This window comes from Lepisma saccharinum, chromosome 9 (genome assembly GCF_977018435.1).
Source record: "Lepisma saccharinum chromosome 9, izLepSacc3.1, whole genome shotgun sequence".
NCBI classification, from domain to species: domain Eukaryota; kingdom Metazoa; phylum Arthropoda; class Insecta; order Zygentoma; family Lepismatidae; genus Lepisma; species Lepisma saccharinum.
In genome coordinates this window covers 37518191-37543927 of record NC_139237.1, presented here as the reverse complement: position 1 = coordinate 37543927, position 25737 = coordinate 37518191, and the positions used below count along the sequence as shown (strand labels likewise).

General features: G+C 34.9%; 3 protein-coding genes across 3 annotated transcripts in view; 2 read left to right on the top strand and 1 right to left on the bottom strand.

Moving 5' to 3' along the window:
- Positions 1-25737, top strand: part of LOC145992014 (methyltransferase-like protein 22) — a 224204-nt gene that overhangs the window by 161549 nt on the left and 36918 nt on the right. The gene's annotated exons all lie outside the window — the stretch shown is intronic.
- Su(z)12 (Polycomb protein Su(z)12) overlaps positions 1-25737 on the top strand; it is a 63173-nt gene that overhangs the window by 30975 nt on the left and 6461 nt on the right. Inside the window, exons 7-10 of the mRNA XM_083128021.1 lie at positions 7773-7920; positions 11854-12047; positions 14508-14761; positions 21567-21752. Of these exons, the coding sequence (XP_082984147.1) occupies positions 7773-7920; positions 11854-12047; positions 14508-14761; positions 21567-21752 (782 nt within the window). The remainder of the gene's footprint in view (positions 1-7772; positions 7921-11853; positions 12048-14507; positions 14762-21566; positions 21753-25737) is intronic.
- On the bottom strand, positions 24974-25633 carry LOC145992377 (uncharacterized). The gene has a single exon (XM_083128761.1). It carries the CDS (start codon positions 25631-25633, stop codon positions 24974-24976), a length of 660 nt encoding a protein of 219 aa, XP_082984887.1.

Here is a 25737-nt window from a genome sequence, read left to right as displayed (position 1 = left end):
CTATATCTCAATAACAGAAAATATAAATAAGTACTTAGAAGTGGTTCTGTTTTTGAAACAGTGTTTTGGCCTTGTTTCCAAAGTGTAATGATCAGGAAAGCTCTCCTACCAAAACTGACATACGTAGCCTACCTATCTTTTTGTACGATAAATTTTGACATTTCTTTCATGTGGGTATTGATTGAATAACATAAGCAGATGACGGGCACACCTGGTATTGCCCTCAAACATGACCAATGTTGCCTGTACTCCTCGTAATTTAACAAAGAAAATACGTTGTGTGAATATGCCATAAATTGTCTGCAATGCATAAAATGTGAAAAAAATTATCGTTATTGTATCAATATAATAAATATCCACAGAGGCCATCAATACACATTGCAAATTTGTTCAAGCCACTCCACAGCTGTATTTTATCCATGTTTGTTTTTACTTAATACAAAAACTTGTTTACACCGTAGTAACATTTTCCGCATACTGAAAATTCATGTAGAGCATGATTTTCTTGTCTAATGTTTGAAAAATATCCACATAGATAAAGTTAATATCCAGCGTACGTTTTATGTATCTATCACTTTTTGTACAAAATTTATGTACGTTCAGTATCTCGGTTGTGTGACACTTTGGACACTCTTTAAAACAGTAATTTGGATATCAGAACATTTAGTATCTAGATAGAAATGTATCCAATATCGGAATTTGGTCATCCCTGGTATATACATTCATGTATGCACTTGTAATGCGGCTGATGTGGTTCAAATTGAATTAAAAGAAGATTAAAATTTGGTTTCTTCGACCATAGGCGTATAGCCTTGTGTGTGCTGAAGAAATCGAGATATTATTTTTAACTCTAGCATTCTAGCGAGATTAATATGTAAAAAAAATGGAATTTTGAATTTCCTGCGAAACTGGTATTTTTTAATCCTAAAGTATCAGCAGCAAGTGGGCAATTGTTGCCAAAAGAATGGAACACATATCTGGCAATACGCAGGGACGGTTTTGAACTTTTTTTTTTACTTCTATTTGGTAAAGGATAATTATGGTTTTTAGGGTTATAGCCTAATTGTTACTGAACAAAAAGATGTATCATTTATAACTAGTTTCCAAGATAAAAAAATATTATTCAAATCTTGGCGAATTTCCTGCTTGAAAACGCTCCCGGTGTTAAAGCAAAACTGGGAAAATCTGCCCTGGCATCTAAGGGTTAATCACCGATAACGTCAATTTTTTTTTTTTTTCAAAGTGCATGTCTCACGCAGAATCTAAATACAGAATGTTTCAAAATTACCTGAACGATTAAAACACGTTCCATAAACTACACAACATAATCACCAATCGAATATCCAGTGAAATACATTCAAACACATCCTTAAGGTGGTGTTTTTTTTTTTTTTTTTTTTTTTTTTTTTTTTTTTTTTTTTTGGAATGGTCCCAGTAGTTCTAAATTCTGCCACCAGGTGCCAGGTTGACCAGTTGTAAAATGGCTGCCAGTAGTTAGGAGAAAGCATTTTGGGAGAGTAGGTTGGTCGTGACATGTTCAATGTCAGTTTCGTACGTGATTTCATAAAGATCCACCAGCAAAAACTATTGCATTAGTGCTATGGTGCAAACCATTGATGAAAACGTGCTGAAACGTGACTGGATGGATTTAGATTACCATATTGACGTGTGCAGAGTAACGAAGGGTGCTCACATTGAGCATTTGTGAGTTAACTTTGCAATAATCATTGGCACTTACACTTGGACAGTTACATTACATGTCTGTGAAATTATATCTTATTTTGACAATTTGTGAATAAAATGTAATGGGTTGAAATCGTTCACATCATTTTGAAATACTGTGTATTATGAAAATTATGCATCTTGCAAGATGCATAATTTTGCAACAACATTGTGGGAAGAAATTGATTTTATAATTACCGTATTTACTCTTGTATAATGTGCAATTTTTTCCAAAATTTTTGCCCCCCAAAATCTGTGGTGCGTATTATGCATGGAATAATTCAGACAGCCAACATGAAACCGTACAGGGTCGATCCATGATTTTGGGACACGCATTAATTTTTCATGTTTACGGAACCCTATCATATTATATATTGTTGTAAAGCTTAAATCCTGCAGTCTGAATATGGAAACAGTATTCCATTCAAGATAGCGACAGTAATGTGAAATGCGATTGAAATAAGTTCATCACAAATCAAAGGAACGTTCTGATTTTTATGGTACTTTGGATGAAAGAAAACATAAGGAAAAAGATAATAAAAATTAAAATGTATTACTGGCCAAATAATATGACATACATGGAGTGTGTAAATTCCTTAATGGAAGAAATCTTGTGTATCTAACTGCTATTTGGAAGGTCCTGAATGTGCCTCGTATGAATGTTACATTAGTCTCTTAGAAAAGTAAAAAAAGGAATGAGCAAAACCACGCATAATAGTTTGAAGGCCATTTCACATGATTTTTCACTTTGTAATCTAATGTTCTGCGACACAAAGAAAAGCACTGCATCTCTGGCGGAATTCGAGCATGCACCTTCCGTGACATGGGATGCATCAGCATCAGCAGTATTTGTTGGGCAAGAAATAATAGAAAATAACTTCCTGAGCTCTGCAAATCCATAACATAATTTTAATCTCGCTTTCTACTATTACAGAATAAATAAGGTGGTTAAAGAGTGAAAGCTTTGGGATGCTGAGCACAATGGGGGGGGGGGGGGGTGGCATGGGTTGGAGACTTATTGTTTACACAAGAGGGTATTTTCCTCTTGGTCCACATAGCAACAGGTGACTCATTGAATAGGTATGATGTCATTCACTCTTGATCAGCATAGCAACAGCTTTACGACCTACAACTAAGAAAGCCATTTCTTGAAACTGGATTGTACTGCACATTATATACAAGATAATTTTTTTTGTCATTTTTACCCATCATAAACCTGGATGCGCATTATACATGCACGTGTACTATACACACGTAAATACGGTAAATGATCATATCCATTGCGAAAATTTAGATGTTTTAAAGCAAGACTGGTAGCTGGATGTGATATACCAGTGAAAAATTAATACATATTCTAAAGTACTTTAAATTGTATCGGCATGTTTATCAATGGAAATCTGTAAGATTATCAACATTGGTGTTAAGTCAAAGTAATTGAAGAATTATGGTTCATTATTGAATCGAAATTTTAAAAAGTGACCGTTACTCCTTGAAAACTGTCAAAGAAACTTTCTGCTTTAGTGTATAGTTTGTGCACAACTAATAATGTACACGCTAATTGATTTTGAGGTCCTAGATGGTCAGCCTTCATACTTCTGTTGACAACGAACTCCTTACCTTTTAATTAAATAAAACATTCAAAATTCATTCTATTTCCCTTAAATGTCGTTACATTGTATGCATTTTGATGGAAAAATTAATCTCATTGACCTTGTGAAAAGTACGGAATAAAAGAAGTTCCATATGAAACACATTTTAAAAGAAAATACATTAACAGTGCTATGTACAGATCAAGCCTGCATTATGTAGTGATCTCTTAAAAAAAAATCTCCTTTATGTGGAATCAGATATTTTTCTTGGAATTCATACATATATGTTCTGAATTTTTTCTTTCTAGAATACTTCTGTTAACAGATTGAAACAAGATGGAACCTCTACCATCTGAACAAGTTCTGATGCTGTATTGTAATGTATATATAAAGATAACTATTTACGTGAAAATGTTTTCTCTTTAAAAATTCTTTTACATCACAGTCTCCATAGTGTGCCACGGAATTGTGATTTGCAGGACAGAAAAATTCTAATATTACCTTGAAACGTGAAGAATATTCGACCCATTTGAATGAGTGAATATTATGGATAAACATATTGGGGAGAATTGTGATATAAAAGTATAAACAGAACTTTTAAGTGCATTGTTGAACTCTAATATGTATTTGACACAAGAAACTGTCTTACATCTTATTCACTATACATGATTATTTTATAAGAGGTAACGTTTCATAATCTTCTTGTGTGCATCATCAGCTCCTGCAGAGTTGAAAAAAACAACAAAAAAACACTTGTTAGTTGATTCAGTCAGTTTCAAGATGGTTCAACAACAAACAGTTAACTATCTTGGGATTGTTGTAACAAACTGTTTAATTCATAATACAAGTGCATTTCCACAAAACCCATTCCCCCCCCAGAAAACCTTAAGCGCTTGTAAAAAAGCCTGCCTGCACATGCGAGTGAAAACAAACGCCTTCCACAGATGCAGACGAGACCGAAAAACAGACCACCAAAATCCCGATGCGTAGCGAAAGAGGGAAGTACCTCGCCAGAGCAGCAGAAAGTGAAAGGCCCCTCGGCAACTAGCACCTCCACGAATGCGAACAGGAGAAAAAGGAACCACGCCACCTGCAGCAAGACATACATGCCTGACAAAGCCACCAGACAGGTGGTGAAATCGATCGCAAACAAGAACTACACTGGAAAATGAAACTTGAACTTACTAGAGTGAATTAATTATCCATCTCTGCGTAACCGCCAAACATAATATATCTTTAGATACAATTCAAGTGTTGTTCTTCCAACTATATTAGGTCTGATGATACTGAGAAGGTTTTTACCTCTTACAACATAATCAGTGTGTTGTAGTGAATAACAACACAGTTGTGTATTTTGAAACTGTTTTGTGCTTCTTTAACAAAAGTACGTGATTTCTGTCAGTTGAAGTGTTCTGAATTTAGATCTGGCATCCATTTCTCTTTTATCGCATCAAGGAACTCTGTAGTGTGTAAAAGTAATTAGTCCATGATTCCAACATTATAATGCAAGCCTAAAAAGAAATATGAACTTCATGGAAATAATAAATGATTAGTGCAGTTATACAACTTTTGCATTAGAAATGACTGTGGCGTATGGAGGAAATGGATCTTTACATTAATTCTGATCCCTACCTTTTAAATTACTCCCAACATGGCATTCATGAGATGTTCATATTTTTCTGTCTTCCTGTTTTCCAAGGAAGTATTCCTTAATTCTTTCACTGCGGAATTCTCTGGCACACAATATCCCTTGGCTGCGTAATTAAATTTGAAAATATATTTTTTTTATAAACAAATAATTTTCACAATTACATTGCATTATATATGAGAGAGAACTTACAAAAGTCATTCCTTGCACTTGAAAACCATTCTGTCGTCCCTGGTGGTATGATATTTTGAAATTTTGAAAAAACAACATTTTTTTTAGAAACAACAATTTTACAAAAATTTTTTTAGAAACAATAATTTTACACAATTACATTGCAAAATATGTTATAGAGAACTTACAAAAGTCATTCCTTGCACTGGCAAACCATTCTGTACGTATACCCTGGTGGTATGATATTTTGAAAAATTTTGAAATTTTGAAAAAAAAAAAAACCATCTGTTCCATCATGTTACGGACGGAGGTACAAATTCTTCATCAGACACTACACAATCACTGTCACCACTTGAAGTCTCATAAAAACTGTCGCTATTATCGTCACAACTTAATTCACCTTCTGATTCTGAGTCGGCAAATAACAGTTGAGTAACATCATTATCAGACAAGTGTTGACGACTTGACATGTTGTTTACATTCGAACATGCATTTGAAACTGACATGTCAGAGAAACTCAACGCTCGTATGTCAAAGAATTCTAAACAGAGGCGTAATTAGTGACATCATACGGATAAAAACAAAACTACAAGTTCAAATAGTTCCAAATACTATCAACAGATGTCAGAAGGCTACTAAAAACGACGTACTGCAGAAATGCGACACCCGCAGCGAGTGGAAGTACGAAGTCGCAATAATGCGACTTCCGCAGAGCAAGGCACCTGGCGTGCTGTGCATAAATGCGACGACCGCAGCGAAAGAGTTAATGTTATTGAACACCACTCAAATAGATATTTCCATTTATTCCGTTTGGAAGTGGATCAGAGCTTGTATTTGACGTCCATCAAATACACCTATTTTTAACTTTCCTTCACGCTTGTTGGGAAAAATTTCCTTCAGGTTCAGAAATCAATCATCATAGGATAAGGATAATAAAAGTTACTTCACCACACCTAGTTTGATGTAGAGAAGTTTTAACAGTACTTTCTCTTGGAGAAGGAATAGTTCGTGTGCTATACATATTTCTCATCACACCAATTTTGACCTTGCAAGTCACTACTTGGAGTTAAAATGGCTGTATCTTAACTGACTGAACCCTCAGATAGCCCAACATTTCTGTATTGATTTGAATGTAAAAGTAGCACTGTCTAATTAGCAGCAGATCATACAGCATCCAACGATGTGTGAGACTTCGACATGTAGTGGCTACATCAGGCTGAATGAGTCAAATCAAGTTATGAAATATTGGGAAATACAGTAGAACCTTGATTTTACGTTTTTCAGGGAACCAAGCTGAATAAACTTAAAATATGGGAAAATGTAAAATTGAGGGAAATGTTATCACATTTTGCTATGTTGGGATCATGGAGATTGAATGTACGATTGGATAAAATGTAAAATTGGGATTCTACTGTATTCAACAATTAATTTGAATTGATTTAGAGAGAGGATCAATTATCCTCATTCAAATGGCACAGAATCCATCTAGAACATTGAGTCATTGTCATCCGTTGTGGCAATCAATTTACAACTCATTTTTAGATATTTCAGTGATTTGTAAGAGGGAAATAAACTGCTTATTTTTTAGAAAACAAATTTGAACTGGTGGTAAGTTTGCATTATGAAGCTCATGCTTGTCACTCAGAACACCAGTGTCTATTACGTGAAGCAGCCAACATGCAATGAAGAGAAAGTCAATTTTTTACTGGCTGCTGTATTTGAGTTGCAGAAATCTAGTAGAGTGAAATAGTTGGTTGTTCTAGCTAGCAAAAGTTGAGTGGCATATGCATCCCAACTGTTGTGACAATGTTGGCAATAGCCAATATTTGGATTTTGCCCAACTGACTGAGAACAACACACAGTCAACATGTTTCATCCACTGAAGCTTCCCTAAGAGTAGTTTTAGGGAATCTTATCTTAGGTAATAAAAAGTGAGGGAATGTGATTTCCATTGCAGCAGATGACCACCAACATGAAAACCAAAATGTGCTAAATAAACCCAGTTGGAAGTCTGAAATGTTCCTTTCTTTTCTATTTTCAACAAATTTAGTGCAAAGCAATTGGGAATATTTATGCACCCCCTCCCCATGAATTTCAGTTCATTTTAGTTGTTTCAAGTGCAAATGCACTCCTGTCTTCAAAATAATTTAGTCCAAAAAGTATTTTCGTACTGTTTAACACAAATTTGCTTGTAGTTGGGGATAAGATCTTCGTTGTTTGTTTGGAACAGGGTTGACTGAAAATATGTATATGTTTACATGTAAAGTATTATATCGCTCAATTTCTCAAAATTGCAAGGGGGGAATGATGGCCAACACCAAAGTTGCTTTTAGTCATACTTGAAGACAAATTATAAAAATATAGGCATACTTTCCTTGAAGCAAGTGGTATCATACCAGTGCACTCGGATATGTGTGTTTTGTTTTTAAATAATATAGCATATATTATGAAGTTTATTGAATGTACTTGACTGTCTTTGTATCTTCTGTACAAAGGTTGTACTGTTCAGAAATGTAAACCAATTTAATATTTTTAGTAATGTTTTAATGATTAATTTAAATTACTGTACAGAATTTGGGAATTGTATTACTGCAACTTGAAATGTTTGTGTGCAGAGTGTGATAAATTTGCTATCTTTTCAGGACACTGGACCATTCGAGATTTTCACCAAGGGACCAATTCTCAAGTTCCGCTTGAATTGGACAACAGAACCCAGTTCAGGAATGGTGGACCGACCAAAGCCACTCTACTCATTTGCAAATGACAGCAACAATAAGGAAAACAAACCAGGTAGGGGCAGCAAATGTCAAATATACTGTGATAAACCTTTAAATTAGAGAAGAAGGAAACTGTTTTTTTCTTCCTTTCTCTGGAGGAGGATACTTTCTCTTCTCACCCCTCTCAGTTCAGAGAGTGAGAGAGAGCAATTAGCCATTTGACATTGGAATGCACTAACACATGGTGTCTACCAGTCAAAGAAATAAAAGTCAAGAAGAAGTAAAGAAACCAACAACTAGGTCAAGAAGACAATAAAAAGTGAATAAATTATATTAATGGTCAAGAATTTTTGCTATCACAATGACTGACTGGTTGATTTTGATTGTTTTACTTCACTTTTCTGCCCCTTTGGCTAATCGCAAAGAAGAGGATAAATGGTGGTGAGATAAGATGGATGAAGGGCGATCACATTAAATATATGGGGACGACAACACATCGTCACATAAGATTATACTGGGTGAGAGTCGAGATGCCAGAGCCTTGCTAGTCTGCCAAATGCAGTTCAAGATGTATTAAAAGGTAAAGCAAGTTTAATTCTCTTGTTAAATACAGCTTGTTTTCATCCTAAGTGCCCCGTTTTTCATTAAATATTTATTTTCTTAATTGCTGATTTCCAACTATCTAAATAGGGGTCAAATAAATAAATAAAGGAGGGATCTACAGATGTATGAAAATCGGCAGAAATTAACATATCTGCATCGACAAAAATCCGATATTTAAACTGGTACAGATAATACTAGAGTTTTACCTTCTAATAAGTTTTATATTTTAGTTTTGTAAGGTTTATTGAAAATTAGGATTCTTCATCATTGTAGAGTTTTTGTAATAAAATTATTGCGAACTCTCATTCAGAGGATCAACCTACCTCAAAATCAGAAATAGAACATTACATTGCTGAACCAACTAGTCCACATGACCAGGATCCCAAAAATTAGTATCTAAACCTGAAGCAAATGGTAGAAAATACTTGAGTGTACCTGCTGCATCAGTATTCAGTGAACGAGTGTTCAGTGTTGCTGGACAGATTTGCGATAAGACAGGAAGTAGGTTACTTCCGGAAGTGCTTCCAAAACTCGTGTTAAGTTGAATCTGGCAGCATTGAATTTCCAACGTTAAGAACAGGAATTTATTTTGCATTTCAAAGAACTGCTTATGTACTAATGTTAAATCTCTTTAGAATCTATGTTCTTCTTAAAGATTCACTTAACCACTTATTGTAGATGCAAATGTACATTCTCATCTCTTGAGAATATGTATGTATGCAATAGAAATGTACATTATTATATTGCATGTGCAATATTGGAATCTGAAATACTCAATGAGGCTTAATCTTGGCTGCTTGCAGTTGAAAGTTTGAGTGCTTTGGGCAGTGCGAGAAGATGCATGAAAGTGAATGTCCTGGAGCAATATGTATGAATATGTGATCCACCAGTTTGTCTCTCTCGTACGAAGTGTGTGCATCCTCTTCACCTTGTAATCAATGGTTCCTGGGTTTGATTCCCAGTGGAGGCACATAGTGATTCGGATTCCTCTTTAAAACTGTAGGTCCAGTCCCGATTAACCTTAGTGTGCATTAAGTGGACTTAAAACACCAACTCAATCAATAAATCACAGGAAGTGTGGATATTTGTTATTTTCATTAATAGGCTTTTATATGTATCTTGCGACTGGAATTGGGTGACAAATATTGGCTAAGAACAAATGTAGATAGAATATAGGTGATCTAGATTTGAGGGACATGCCATGAACCAGATGAAACAACACTATTCAGTTTTAGGTGAAATTTTGTTAGTGTGTTTTTTTTTTTGCCAGTGCCAATAAATTACAGATATAAACTTTACCACTACTGATAACTGATATTGTACAAATCTGATAGAAAACTCTAAATGAACCTTGAAGCATGTGAATTGTTCATTTACCAGGCAGAAGTCTACATGAATTACAAGGTTTGTTTGTACATGTATATATCAAATTATATTAACCGACACAGCATATGGTACCGATATAGTGCACGTTAATCTGTCACATCCCTACTGTGTGTGTGCATGCATGATAATGTCAACAACTAAACATTTATCCATGTTTGGGGAATAAAAAAATGTAGCAGAACGTTTGCAAGTGGATGGTGGCAGAGGTCACCAAAAGTAATTGAACATCCACAAGTAAGTTTCGCAGAAAAAGTTAGTAACTCACTTACATCTAAATATACATTTATTGTTATACAAGTTCATAATTATGTAAGTGAACAGAGGTATCAAATGAAAGCCTACATATCATAGAATTTACTTATAATAACAATTACAAGTTCTCAATGTTGTCCTGTGGGTAACCTTGCACATGTCAGGGTGGTAGTCAAATTCAGTCCATACCTTCTTCAGCATCTCTTGGTAAACTTGTGCGATGTGTTACCACTCTCAGTATTCACATATAATTTGGATTTGGTCTACTAAAAATAGCCCTCCACAATCATATATGCTAAGGGTTGACAATTTAACTACCTTGACCAGTTTAACGAAAGTCCAGATTAACTGTAATAATCTAAAAGAACAGAAGAAAGTGCATTAAAATTCTGTTTATAGCAACAAAACACGTTTATTATGGTGTATTTAAATGGCATAAATAGGCCTAAATACACTATATATACAGTACAGTACAAAGTCTGCAGGAAACAGAATTTCATCAGTGGTTGACTGCCTTTTTTTTTTTTTTTGGATGTTCTCTTGTTGACTTTTAGCCACATTTAAAACCTTGTATTGTTTTTTTTTTGGATGTCCGGATTAAGCGAAGTCAGACTTATCGGGGTCCAGATTAAAGAGGTTTTACTGAATAATATTTTAGCAGAGTTAGAGGCCTTTTGTTGGATGTACGAAAAATAATATTTTCAATAGTTTATTGATGAAACTCAACGAACAGAACTTTTGGTTATATATAACATTTTAAATTTTAGCAACAGGAAATTTCCAAACAATTCAATTCATCAATTGTATGATATATCATACGTATATAAATCTGATTAACATTAATAATCCTATAATTATAAATACAACCATACTTTATATAGGTCAAAAACATGTGTACCAGAATCAGATTGTGGTTCTTTTCCTGTTTTAATGTTGGTTCAATTCGTTAAGTCTTATTTTTTAAATTGAAAATATCAATCAGCAATTTGCAAGGGAGAAATTATAAATCATGTTCATGATTAGTAGACGTTGGTTAAATTGGAAATATCCATCTGAGTAATGATTGATAGTATTAAACGCAAAATAAACAAATAGTGCTCAAATAAAAATAATTAAATAACGCATGTAATATGAATAGATCAATCTTTAAATTAAACTTAATTATATTATTAATACTACCAGTACAGAGACGATCACTTTAGAAAACACAGAGGCCTCCCCGATGGCACAGCGGTAGCGTCGTCGTCTTGTAATAAGGGGTCCCGGGTTCGATACCCGGTGGAGGCACAAGTGGTTCGGATCCCACTTTAAATTGTAGGTCAAGTCCCGATTAGCCTTACTGTGCATAAAGTGGACTTAAAAAACAAAATCAATCAATGAAATCAGAAAACACAGATTCCACCAATCCAAGGTAGAATAGAACAAGGTGGATCCAAAGGCTACCAGAGTAAGAGAGGTGCCTTCCCTTCCCTCATTCACATGACATGTGACGTAATATTTCCCAAAAGAAACAAACGACTAACTACTAGCACACAATCTGATACAGATTTTTGCAACCGAGGAATAGAGTTACAGATGTCATCAGTTCTGCATTCTCTAAGGTAGCAGAAAGTTCATAGAAAAATTCTAAGTCTTTCACAAAATTCCAAAGAAATGCATTGGCATAAGGTTAGATCTTCCAGAGTGGCCACAGCTATTAATTACGATAATTACTTTCTGATTATGTTGTTCTTTTTAACAACCCTGTACTTATTTCTAATTATAGATAACAAAAAATCCAAGCCAAAGGGTGAGAAGTTGAAGGTGGTCTACCAGTTTCTCTACAACAACAACAATAGGCAACAGACTGAGGCTAGTGAAGACCTGCATTGCCCTTGGTGTTCTCTCGACTGCGTGTCACTCTATGCACTGTTGAAGCATTTGAAACTATGCCACTCCAGATTTTCGTTCACCTACGTGGTAAGTATAGTGATGAATATCTACATTGTTGGAATTTTTTTTAATGTTATGTACAGAGTGAGCCAAAAAGAATGAAACAGCTTGACACTTGTAGTGTAAAGTAATCATGTGTTATTGGTGCTAGTGGTACAAAATTTTTAGTTTTCCTGACCACTGATGCCTTACATGTTTTTTCTATCATAAATAGTTGCTCTGTACTAAATGTGTAAAATTGATTCAATTCTTTTTGACTTACTCTAAAATTATAGAGAACTTCAATTTTCTAAGTTAAATGTAACCTTTGAACATATCAAGTGTTTCATTCATAATTTTTACTTAGAGGATTCTAGATTTGAACCACTGCCATGGAATGTTTGTTTCTTCTTTCTTTTTTTATCTTTGAGATTATTGGTTAATTCTAGATTCCAAGGGGGAGGTTATTTCTCTTGTAGTCCACGGTTATTACAAGCATAAAAACACCAGTTTTTCATTGTGACGTTTCAGGAGAACACACACTTCATCAGACATTTATTTTTAGTTTGATTAAAGATACAGTTATAACAATGGTTAAACATTTTTTAACAAAAGGAATCAGTTATACGATGGATGCTGTCAATGTTACATTGTTGTAATATAGCAACTTAACTGTGAAACAAGCAGTCTGTTTTATTTTAGCTAAAGAAAAATTTGATCACATTTTTTTTTAAAATTATGAATCCCAAATATCATCAAGCAATTCAAAATCATCATTGCTTTTACAGAGCTTCTTCATGTTTTCCATTACATTAAATTTTAAAGATGGTGGCTTGCTCCACTTGTGAAAAAGAAAACTCCATAGTGGGGTCTATGTTACCATTTTCATTATTTAATTTATTCCAGTGTTGTTTTTCAATGAACGAAGCTTCCCAGACATTCAAATCTCTTTGTTTCCCATCACTCTTTTTAATCATATGCTTCTCCTTGATGATGTGAGCTGACAGATCTTTTCTGGGGTTTAAATTTATAATGTCCAAATCGTGTTCATGCCATCTTATTGCCATTTTCCTTGCTGTTTGTCCTACAAACTGTATCTTTAATCAAACTAAAAATAAATGTCTGATTTTTATGCTTGTAATAACCGTAGACTACAAGAGAAATAATTCTACAATGCAAGCAATGTGTACATACAAGAAAAATTAAGGAAGAAGTTGATCACCTTTTTAAAATTTAAGATTGGTAATCAGCATTAGCATTTACAATAACTACTTTTGTTAGTTTTAGTTTAGTTTAGATGATTCATGTGAAGTAATTGCTTAATTTTAGATGTCAGGGACAAAATTGAATGGTCATCTTTTCTAACAACATTAGTTGTTGTAGTCAAATAGTTAGCCATCTTGCCTTTGGTGTGAGAGATCCCATGTTCGATTCCCAGTGGGAACTTCCAAAATTTTGGTGTTGACCCAGCATTGCGAGGACATTTGGAGATGTACTTGAAATCAATAGTGGCAGTCTTGAAAGCCAGAAAAATGAAGGCGATAGGTAGAGGCATGCAAATTCCATTTTTGACGAAAACACGAAATATGAAATAACATGCTGTAATGTTCATATTTCATGTTTCTGAAAGGTCTGAGGTGCATTTTTGTACCCCGTTTTGTCACGAAATAATGCGAAATGCACTGCAAAATGCGAAATTTACTGTTTATATACAGACGCAACATTTTCTGAAGTCTGAAGTATCCTGCGAGTTATGCAACTCATGGAAAATTGATTAATTCTGCTGTAAATATTTGAGAAGCAAAAATGGACCCCTTTACACAGGAATAAACTTAATACTCTGGTAACTACATAAATGTGCTATTAGAAGGGATAAGTTTATTTTGTGTAATAAGTGCAGATTTTAAATCAAATTTAGGATTATATTCACAATTTTAAAACCAAAATGTCATCTTATATAACACTTTTGATGTGATTATTCACTGCTATAACACCGAAATTTTATTTTATTTACCGCTTTTGAACCCGAAATCAACTCTACTTTTGTACCAAAATTTTGCTTTTTTATTTACCAAAAATATGTGCCTCTAGCGATAGGACTTGATACAATGCACTGACTACATACTTGTCACGTGATGAACAGTCACTTGTCATGTCCTGAATCTCTGAGGTGTGTTGCACCATGAAGTTTTAGGTCTTTCATTAGTTGTTGATGTATTGGGAGGGGCATCCATGCAATTAACTACATATTCATAAATGTTTAGTGTAAAATGTCACACAACTTATTTTTTTTTTTTATTATTATAACAGTTTTTGCATTTCATCTTGAAAACCTGAGCTAAACTTGAATTATCCATATATGTTGAGAGAGATACCTGATTGTGTATTTTTTGTATTTTAGCTTCCTTTATGTGTTAATTAATTCCATGTTGATGTACTAGTTTTTTATGTAAGAATTAAATTTTAACTCTTGTGTGTGTCGTGAATAAAAGAACTTCTTATTTTCAGCCAATACCTCAGGGAGCTCGCATTGATGTTGCAATAAATGAGTGCTACGACGGTTCCTATGCAGGAAACCCTCATGATTTGATCTCACAACCACCTGGCTACGCCTTCTCCCGCAATGGACCTGTTAGAAGGACCTCGGTAACAAACCTCTTGGTCTGCAGGCCAAAACGTCCAAAACCAAGTCTGTCAGAATTCTTAGAAATGGAAGATCAGGAATTTGATGGACAGAGGCCTTTCATAATTGGTCACAACAGGTAGGAATTTAATTTGTTTTGGTTTTAATGTGTACAGTAATTTCTACTTAGTATAATTTAGTGTGTGGTGGGGGGGGGGGGCACGCGTAAGAAATAGTTAAGTTGCACCATGATAATATTCACTTTTGGAATTGCTTTGAATCCTAGCTAAAGTATGGATGGCTTTTTGACAACCAATTCATTATGTAATCAACATACCCATGGGCACATTGAAGTTGCAGAATCCACCAAGCCAACATTAAATTCCACAACAATTTATTATGAGAGAAATTATCCGAAACACCTTTGCTGCGTTATTCCTCACATAGATATTTTAACATTTTAACCAATCAACATTGATCGACATCAGGAGCAAATTTAAACAAATTGTTGTATAAATCCCTAGCTGTGAAAAGGTTTTAACAAAAATCAGAAGGATCAAATTGTGGTCTAGACACAATACCCCTTGGGTATGTTGGTGGCAATATTGGTGTGATTGCAATATTGGTGTGATCACACTATACCAGAAATTGGTGGGCCTCCCCCATGGCGCAGTGGTAGCGTCATTGCCTTGTAATCAAGGGGTCCCGGGTTCGATACCCAGTGGAGGCACAAGTGGTTCGGATTCCACTTTAAACTGTAGGTCCAGTCCCAATTAGCCTTACTGTGCATAAAGTGGACTTAAAACACCAACTCAAACCAGAAATTGGTAGAATCCCAAACTATACAAACATATTCACTGCTTATCTTGCAGTTGTTAATTGCTTTTACAGTTTGTTGTCTTAACCTTTCGTATCAGCTTTTACATTGATTCAAATTATGTGTACAGTGGAACCTTGATTTTACGTTTTTCAGGGGACCAAACTGGAAAAACTTAAAAGCGGGAAAATGTAAAATCGAGGTAATTTTTATAGCATTTTGCTGCGTTGGGACCATGAAGATTGCGGGAAAATGTAAAACCCTGGAACGTAAAATCGGGGTTCCACTGTATTTATTTTCATATTTGTGTGAAATATATTTTAGAAAGGAAAGCTATTTTTAAACAAGGGTTGTTGCAGGGGGCGCAGAGCATGTTATTTATGCTACTGGGCTACATTAATCATTTTGTATGTACTAAATGTTCACCATTATGTACTCTGAACCAGTCCAAATACCAATACTCGTACATATTCTCACTGATGCTGATATAGGTGCTTGAAAATTGAAATGATGATGTATTAAAAATATTGATCGATATTAATATGTATGTATTACAGTGTAAATTTTATTCATCAATTTGCAAGAGTTTTCGTGTGGAACGTTCAAAGAATTACATGGGGGACATTCCACAAAAAGTGGTCCTACTCTATGTAAATGAATTAATATAGAATATTGTGATGTGCATATTACTCACAACTAAATAATGAAGAACTTTAAAAAGATCTAAGATCAATTACTTACGTGTGTGAGTACGATTTGTCAATGAAAACAACGTTTCAGAGGTCAAGACTGCCTCCTTCTTCAGGTTAATGCATGTTCTTAGGCACCAAACATGGTGTCACGTTAAGAAAGTGTTACTTAATACGCTGCACATTCGCTTCTACAAAGCACTGGCCGGGTGGCTCCTAACAGCCGCTTTCGGACGTTTCTTTTATGAGGTTTTAGATTGTGATGTGCGCGGTTTTAGATTTGTGTGTGGATAGAATGACTTTTTTTATAGCTACAATGCAGGTTCTTCAGTAAATGTTTTTTACGATAACCTTTAACCTGTATCCTCAACTAACACTTTCTTAACGTGACACCATGTTTGGTGTCTAAGAATATGCATTAACCTGAAGAAGGAGGCATCTTGATGTCTGAAACGTTGTTTTGATCGACAAATCGTACTTACACACTTAAGTAATTGATCTTAGATCTTTTTAAAGTTTTTCATTATTTATGAATTAATATGGAAATTATTATTGTTTTTAATTTCATTAAGGTTTAGATGTTTGTGAATTAATATAATTTGCACATGTCACCAATGAAAGATATTAGTGTCTGCAGCGTATATGCTTCACAGACAAATGAAGTCAGAATTTGCTACATTTTTAAAGCCTCGCACACGAAATGCATCATAATCAAGTTGTTTGTTTTAAAATTTGTTAGCACACACCACAAAGTATTTTATAATTCTATGAAATCAATTCACATATTTTTGGTAAATAAAAAAGCAAAATTTTGCTACAAAAACAGCCAATTTCGGGTTCAAAAGCGGTACATAAAATGAAATTTCGCTGTTATAGTGGTGAAAAAGTGTCATATAAAATGACATTTTGGTTTTAAAAATGTGAATATAATGCAAAATTTGATTTAAAAACTGCACTATTACACAAAATAAACATATCCCTTCTAATAGCACATTAAATCATTACCAGAATATTAAGTTTATTCCTGTATAAATAGGTTCATTTTTGCTTCTCAAATGTTTACAGCAAAATTAATCAGTTTTCCGTGATAACTCTCAGGATAAATCTGACTTCAGAAAGTGTCGCGTCTGTATATAAATGGTAAATTTCGTGTTTAAAGAGTCTATTTCACATTTTGCAGTTCATTTCGCATCATTTTGTGACAAAACAGGGTAGGAAAATGCACCTCACACCTTTCAGAAACATGAAAAATTAGAATTACAATGTGTTATTTCACATTTCGAGTTTTCGTCAAAAACTAAATATGCATGCCTCTACGTATCGGTATTGGCCAATACCAGTGTTATCAGTATTGTAATGTATTGGTTGGGATTTATTTACTGATACAAGCTAATACTTTTCCAGCATTTTGATCTTTCACCAAGTCTGCAAAAATACTATGTGAAACTTTTGCAAATTCTAATTATCCTGACAATTATGCAAAGTTCAAAGTTGTGTGTTAAAATCTGTACCTGGGGTTTCATAATTACTTGAGGAGTCCAAATATTTATTGCAAGTAAAGTATTGAAATTACGTTAATGAAACCAGTCCAATATAAGTACTTAAAAAAATACTATAAATGATTACTTACGGTTCGTGAGTATATGTTTTATAGAAAACACGTTTCGAGATGCAACTGGTCTCTTCCTCAGGTGCACTTCTTGGCAATCGGAATTACTTCATGCCTACATCAATTTACACAAAATAACAAGAAATAAGGTGATAGTAAAAGATCATGGTTAAAAAAGGTATTTGTTAAACCTGCCCTTTGTGTGCATAAAAATTCAGTTTCTTACATTGCCAAGCATGAACCTCAAACCTAAAAACAACCACAAAAACATGTCTCCCATTACACGTTAAAACCCCACCTCAAGCAACGTTGTCTACATGGTAACTGATTTAGCTTCTCGCCGAATGCCAGAAGTTACCAGACTTCTGCCCCCGCCTGCTCTCCCACCCTTTTTCTTCCCTCCCCCTACTGTTACGTCATTTTAAATTGGAAATCTTGGATCTTGCGGCACGTTGATTATGGCCGGAGTGACCTGGAATCCCCCCTGCTCTTATCCCATCGCTTAAACTTCTGGATCCATAATTCATCTACATTTCCATCCTCCCTGTTCAATTTATTACTTCTATGTTTACAAATATATGCTGCTTCATACACACTTCTACCTATTGGTTTATTTTCAATTTTTACCACCTCTCTCTTCCTGATGCCCTTCTTCAATTGCATGTTCTTGGAGCTCCCTCTCTAATATCTTTATAATCTAATCTTCATACTCCTTCCAGTTTGCCCTAGATATTCCTTATTACATTCGCATTTTATTTTATACACCCCTTTTTCATCCCCCCCCATTCTTTCCATCCTTTTTATATTCAGTGAAATGTTTTTCGATTGTTCTCGGTGCTCTCATTTTACATTTAATTCCATATTCCTTGGCCACCTTTTCTATTTTCTCCGAAACTCCTTTGAAATACGGATCCCTGTGTATTTATACTTTATTTTTCCCCAGTTTCTTCCTCAACACTTTCCTCTCCTATCATATCGTTACTCTTTTCTTTTTCCCCTCTTTCACAAATCCTACGAGCATTGCTTTGTAGTTTCTTCAAATCAATCTCCTTGTACCCGTTCTTTTTTCCCACTGCCATGATCCATTTCTCTTCTTCCCTTAATTCTTCCCTGTGACTACATAGCCTTATTGCCCTTATGAAAAAGTTGAGAAACACATTATTCTTAGTTCTCCTTGCATGTTCCGATTTGTTATGAATATACAGGTCACCTGCTAATGTTTTGTGGTATACCCCTATCCTAATTTCCTTTCTGGTGTTAATAATCTGAAGGTCTAAAATGTTAATTTCTCCCTTTTTTGTTTCTTCCTTAGTAAAACTAATCCTGTCATCTTGTTCTCTTAAAATCTCAAACATTCTTTTAAGGTTCTTCTCGTCCCCTATTATCAAGGTATCATCTACATACCTCCCAAAATATTTAATACCACCACTTGTCTGTTTCAAGGCTTTTTTTTTTCAATATAATGCATGAAAATCCCAGATACAATTCCCGAGACAGGGTTACTAATCGCTAATCCCTCTTTCTGCAAATACATCTTGACATTAAAACTAAAATAATTGTAACCTGAGCACAAGTGAAACCATCTTACGTATTCCCAGGCTACAATGACACTGATCCCGTTTTCCATTAACCATCTCATAAGGCAGTCTGCAGCTCTGTCCCTAGGGACACTGGGGTATAGGTTAACGACATCAAAACTCATTATTCTATTTCCTTCTTCACCTCCCACAAATTCCTTATTCTATATTCTGTATTTTCCCCAACGTCTAATTTTAGACTCGAGGGTTTTGGCTAAATGGTACCCCGGGTGTGAGTACATAGGTATTATGGGTCTTAGCGGGGTGTGCTCTTTGTGGGTTTTTGGAATTCCAAAGGACACTGATATACTCACTTTTTTACAATTTTTACAATATGACGTAACAGTAGGGGAGGGGGGGGGGAAAGTGGGGGAGAGCAGGTGAAGGTGGAAGTCTGGCAACTTCTGGCATTCGGCGAGAAGCTAAACCAGTTACCATGTAGACAACGTTGCTTGAGTTGGGGTTTTAAAGTGTAATGGGAAATATGTTTTAGGTTTGAGGTTCATCCTTGGCAATGTGAGAAACTGAGTTTTTATGTGCACAAAGGGCAGTTTTAACAATACCTTTTTTAACCATGATCTTTTTACTATCACCTTATTTCTTGTTCTTTTGTGTAAATTGACGTAGGCATGAAGTAATTCCGATAGCCAAGAAGTGCACCTGAAGAAGAGACCAGTTGCATCTCGAAACGTTGTGTTTTCTATAAAACATATACTCATGAACCATAAGTAGGGGCATGCATATTTCGTTTTTGACGAAAAAACGAAATTTGAAAAAACACATTGTAGTGTTAATTTTTCATGTTTTTGAAAGGTGTGAGATGCATTTTGTGACCATGTTTTGTCAAGAAATAATGCGAAATGAACTGCAAAAAGCGAAATGAACTCTTAAACACGAAATTTAGGGTTTATTCACCGATGCGGCACCTTCTGAGGTCTGAATTATCCTGAGAGTTATGCAATTCCCGGAAAATTGATTAATTCTGCTGTTAATATTGGAGAAACAAAAATTGACTCCTTTACACAGATATAAACTTAATACTCTGATAACTACATAAATGGGCTATTAGAAGTGAAATGTTAATTCTGTGGAATAAGTAGTTTTTAAATCAAATTTACGATTATATTCACAATTTTAAAACCAAAATGTCTTTTTATATACCACTTTTGATCCAATTTTTCACCGCTATAACACCGATATTTTATTTTATTTACTGCTTTTGAACCCGAAATTGACCCAGTTTTTATACCGAAATTTTGCTTCTTTATTTACCAAAAATATGTGCCTCTAACCATAAGTAATCATTTATAGTATTTTCTTAAGTATTTATATTGTATTGTAACAATGCGAGTAAGTCGCACACACCTTTTTTAATAAAATGAGTTGAAACCAGTCCAGAACGAATGAGGAACTCAGTTTTTTTGTACACCTACAAATGTTCAATGTGTGCACCATGGGTGACACGGCACACATCGACACATTAGTCTAGTTCTTGCCACACTCGCATCAACATGGACCTGTCGATAGTGTCTATCGCTGCTATGATACTCTCCCTCAGGTCCGCGATATCATGTGGCATCGGTGAGACGAATACCCTGTCTTTGATGAAACCCCACAAAAAGAAGTCGAATGGTGTAAGATCCCGTGATCTTGGGGACCAAAGCATTGCACAAAACACTGCGAATGATGTGGGTGATTAGAGTGTTGCCTAGCAGCAGGGATATGAACTCTCAGCTTAACGAAACGTGCACACGTGAACTGTTTGCGTTCATGCCATGTCACCCATGGTGCATACATTGAACATTTGTAGGCAAAAAAAATAGTTCTTCATTCATTCTGGAAAGTTTCATTAACGAAAGTTCAATATTTTACTTGCAATAAATTTTTGTAGCCCCTCAGTTATTTATGAAACATCTGGTATTTTGTGATTATGTAAAATGTATTTTAATATTAAGATGCAATTCTTAAATATTTTAAATCAAAACTTTTGTTAAATCTTTTCATATAATTGGAGTATAATACACATACACTAATATTAATCAATATTTTGAACAACTTTTAATTATTATGATTTTTAAGCATAGTATGGGGTCAGCCCTACTTTAAATATTGGTATTTACCAATTCCATTATCAGTTCTGATAAGCCACATTGGGCCAGTACTCATGCACTAGAATCAAATTCATCACATCCACTTTATATTGTAATTTATGTGAATTCAGCCTCATATTATGGCTCTCTGTTTCCCCATAGACTTTATCACCACACCACGACGTGCCTACCTATTCACCCCAAAGAAATGGACATTGACTCAGAGGGAGAACATGATCCCAAATGGTTGCAAACAAAAACCATGATGATGATTGATGATTTCACAGATGTGAATGAAGGAGAGAAGGAATTGATGAAGATGTGGAATTTACATGTGATGAAGTGTGGGTAAGTATCATGTATGCTTTGCATGTATTGTATCATTAATTGTGTCACTAGTTGTAGTTTGCTTTCACCCAGGGTTATGCTTTAATAATTCACCGTGTTTCAAAATGATTTGAACGATTTCAACTCATAATACCTGGTGGTGCAAAAGTCAGTTTACCCATACACAAATTCAAGTTTATACACAAAATTCAAGTAGATACACAAATTTTAGTTTCATTGATTTTGTTCAAAGTGTCCTCCATTGTTTGCAGTACATTGTGTGCAACGATCAACAACAGAATTGCAAATATGATGCAGTAAACTTGTATCATTGTTGATGACATGAAACGCACTGATAATTGAGTCTTTCAGTGCATCCAAATCTGCCGGTGATGATGAGTATACCATATCCTTAACAATTTCCCACAAAGCAAAATCGTATGGCATCAAATCACAAGAATCTAATCACAATGGTACCACGACGTCCACTCTTCAAATGTGTCACCCAACAACAAACAACACACTACAACAAACCAGAGACTCAACTGTTGACAAAAGAATAATGAGTGCACTGTTGCCAGTGTCACACGACAATGTTACCACTGTGTACCTAAAAAATATTACTTAGCACAAGAAGCGCATACAGTATCATAATAGTACTATTATAAATGTGCTTTTTGGGTAAACTGACTTTTGCACCACCCTGTATTTTATTCATGCATTGTCTTTAACTTTAAAGTGATGACAATTTATTCATCCATTTCAACTCACATGATGAAGACCATTTGAAAAAGTTGAAATAAACCAGTAAAATAGGAATGGGACAGATAAATCTGTATATCTATTAGCTAATGTAATCATATTGGTTTATTGGTAAACCTTACTTACCTTACCATCCAGCTCTACAGCCCTTAGTGGGCTTTGGCTTCCTCCACTAATCGCCTCCAAGCTTTTATATTCCTCGCTCTTTCCCTCCATCCTTGGATCTTCGTTTCCAGGTCCTTCGTGACATCATCAAGCCATCTCTGTTTGGGTCTACCTCTCTTTTTACAGGAGTATATCTTCTCTTGTAATATTCTTTTTGGTAAACGATGATCTTCCATTCTAACAATATGTCCAAGTCATCTTAGCCTTCCCGCTTTTAATAATCTAACAATGTCTTGCTCTTCTAGTATGCTACTAATTTCTTCATTTGTTTGAATCCTCCACCAAGTGCTTACTTGAACAGGACCATGTATTTTCCGAATTATCTTCCTTTCAAATATACGTAGCTTAAGTTAGTTTGCTTTGGTGAGCATCCATACTTCTGAACAGTAGGTTACTATAGGTCTAATCAATGTTTTATATATTTTATTGGTAAACCACTTCAACAATTTATTATTATTATGAGTATAAATGTATAATTTATATGCCATGTTTTGTAAAGTAAAAGTCTAAATTAGGGCTAAGCCAATACCAATGCTGATTTATTGATTTTGGATTTTATCAGTTGTATTTTATTGGGCATTTTAGTCTTTCGTGAGGTTCACAAAAAATGCCATGCAACACTTTCATGGAGGTTAATTATCCTGGAAGTTATGCAAAATTGAAGGTTTCCATTTATTTTTACCAGTATTATGTGGAGAAACTTTATTTTGTAATTAATTATTTTAATTCAATTAAGAAGTGAATGAACTATTTCATGTTTTTCTTGGAACCTTCATAATTTTGTATTGTACTGTTATCAGTAACAGTAAATGTTATACCTGTACTTTCTCATTATCGGCAAAAAATTCTTATTGGCTTTACAATACAATAAAGTAAGTGCAAAAATCATATATCTTATGAGTAGGGACACTGATTTATGGTAAATAAAATTCATGAATTTCACATTTAAAAATTTCGGTATATAAAAGCGGTGAAAAAAGATAATTTTGTTGGAAAAGTGGTAAATAAAAGTCAAAGTTAAGTAGCCTGCACCTACCTTTTCTCAGTTAAAGTTTACGCTTTTTTCTCTTTGTGTGCAATGTTACTAGTGCAATGTTTTCCACATGTATCTTGCCATGACCAGTCAATTCGTTCATTGCAGTATCAGCACATCAGTATTTTCTTTAACTTGTCGGAGACATAGAATCCTTCTTCCTCGAACTCTCGAGCACGTTCAAATACTGAAATAACTTTGGGCATTGTAATTCGCCAAAGAAACTATAAACAAGAGCACAAGAAGCATGGACACGAAAATCCTTGAAATTCGTATTTTTGTGTCGCGTAATGGAGACACAGACTACACATGACCTTCTGTAGGCCTCAGATTGGAACTTCCTGGACCACAAACTTTGGCTGAAGAAAAAATAGTCCTACTGTAACATTTGTGTTTTAGCTACATAAACATAACATTAACAGCAGAAAACTAATTTCCGTATTTTTTGCATGATGGCAACGTATTTACGCGTTACGTTGGAGCGAGATAGCCTGAGTTGCAGGAATGGAGAAATGAACAAACTGAGAAGGAAGAGGCTAAATATTTATCACCGACACCGTTTGCACTGTGCAGTTTCGCACTTCGGATGATGTAAAACTACTTTACACAGTCATTGTCACCTGTAATGAAATGTTGAATTTTCACGAGCAAAATAACATTCCAATGTTTTATTATGAAAGAAGTTAAATTAATGTTTTTTTTTTTGTTTTGATAACTGAATTTCGGTGTTATTTCATGAACTTCGACACTTTTAAAGTGTAAATCACCAACCCTGAGACCTTCTGTAAACAAACCGTCTCACCGATTCAATGTATCACTCCGCGTCAGCTGATTCACGACCGCCAACTACTGCAATCATCTACTGGTACACTCATAGTTCACCGCACCTATTCATTTTATATAAAAGCCAAAATGGATGTCTAACAGAAATGTTGTTGAATTACAAATTTTCAAATCTTATTTTCTACTGTTTACCTGTCCCATGTGTATATTTACTAACAAAAACATAGTATGCTAAAGTTCCCTTTGTTATCAGTGACAAAGCAAAGACAATCGTAAGCATATTTAAACTATACTTTATTTCAGTATTTCACTCGCACCAGAACATTTCTCAATATTGTTGACGTGCAGAGCATTGTATTCTGGTGGCAGAACGAAAAGATCGCCACTTTTTCAATCAGACTCAAATCAAGGGCAAACCGAAGAGGGCTTCCTCTTCACTTTACATTTCATAAGTCACGACAATACCCAAACTGTTGAGACAGGGGGAAAATATGTATTTTTAATTCAATGGAAGGGGTTCACTTACTGCCAAATCTTCGTCACAGCTGTCTTCGGATTCACTTTCCCTGTCGCTGACTTGGATAACAAATCTTTCAAAATTCAAGTTCTCAGTTAAATTGTCCACATTCCACAGTTTTCTCTCTTCTTTTTCAATAACGTGTCGAACTGCATCTGCCCAGTTGATAGCTGAAATTAGAGCAATGCCACTCTCAGTCAGTCTCTTCACTTCTTCAAGCTTGAATGTTTTGTTGTTCCTGGCAACGTACCCTTTGACTTGAGCCCATATCAGTTCAATGGGATTGAGGTTACAGTGGTAAGGGGGCAAGCGCAACACAGTGTTCCCCGCTCTCCTTGCCATTTCTTCTATCACGTAACTATCGTAGCTTGGCTTCAAGTGGGAAACTTGATCCAAAAGTTCCAACTTTAATGAATCAGCTGAAAGTACGACACCTTTGCCACGTAGCCATTCTAAAATATCACCTTTCCTCCAAGCAGTGGTCGGTAATTTGTCACATTTCATGCTATGATAGGGAGCATTGTCAAGCACAATAATACTGTCCGCATTAAGTTTAGGAAGGACAGACGAAAACCACTCTTTAAAAACAATCTCCAGTCGTCTTGGACACAAAAATAAGTTCCGCACCTTCAACAAAGCCATTTTCACTTCCAATGTGAGTAAATGAGTCTTTTGCCTTTTCCTGATGGTTGTTTAAGTCCAGTTAATAGTCCTTCGAGGAAAGCTTGCTTTGAGGTTATAGTGCT

Excerpts from the sequence above, each read along its gene's own strand:
- LOC145992377 (XM_083128761.1), bottom strand. The coding sequence starts at position 25,633 with ATGGCTTTGTTGAAGGTGCGGAACTTATTTTTGTGTCCAAGACGACTG.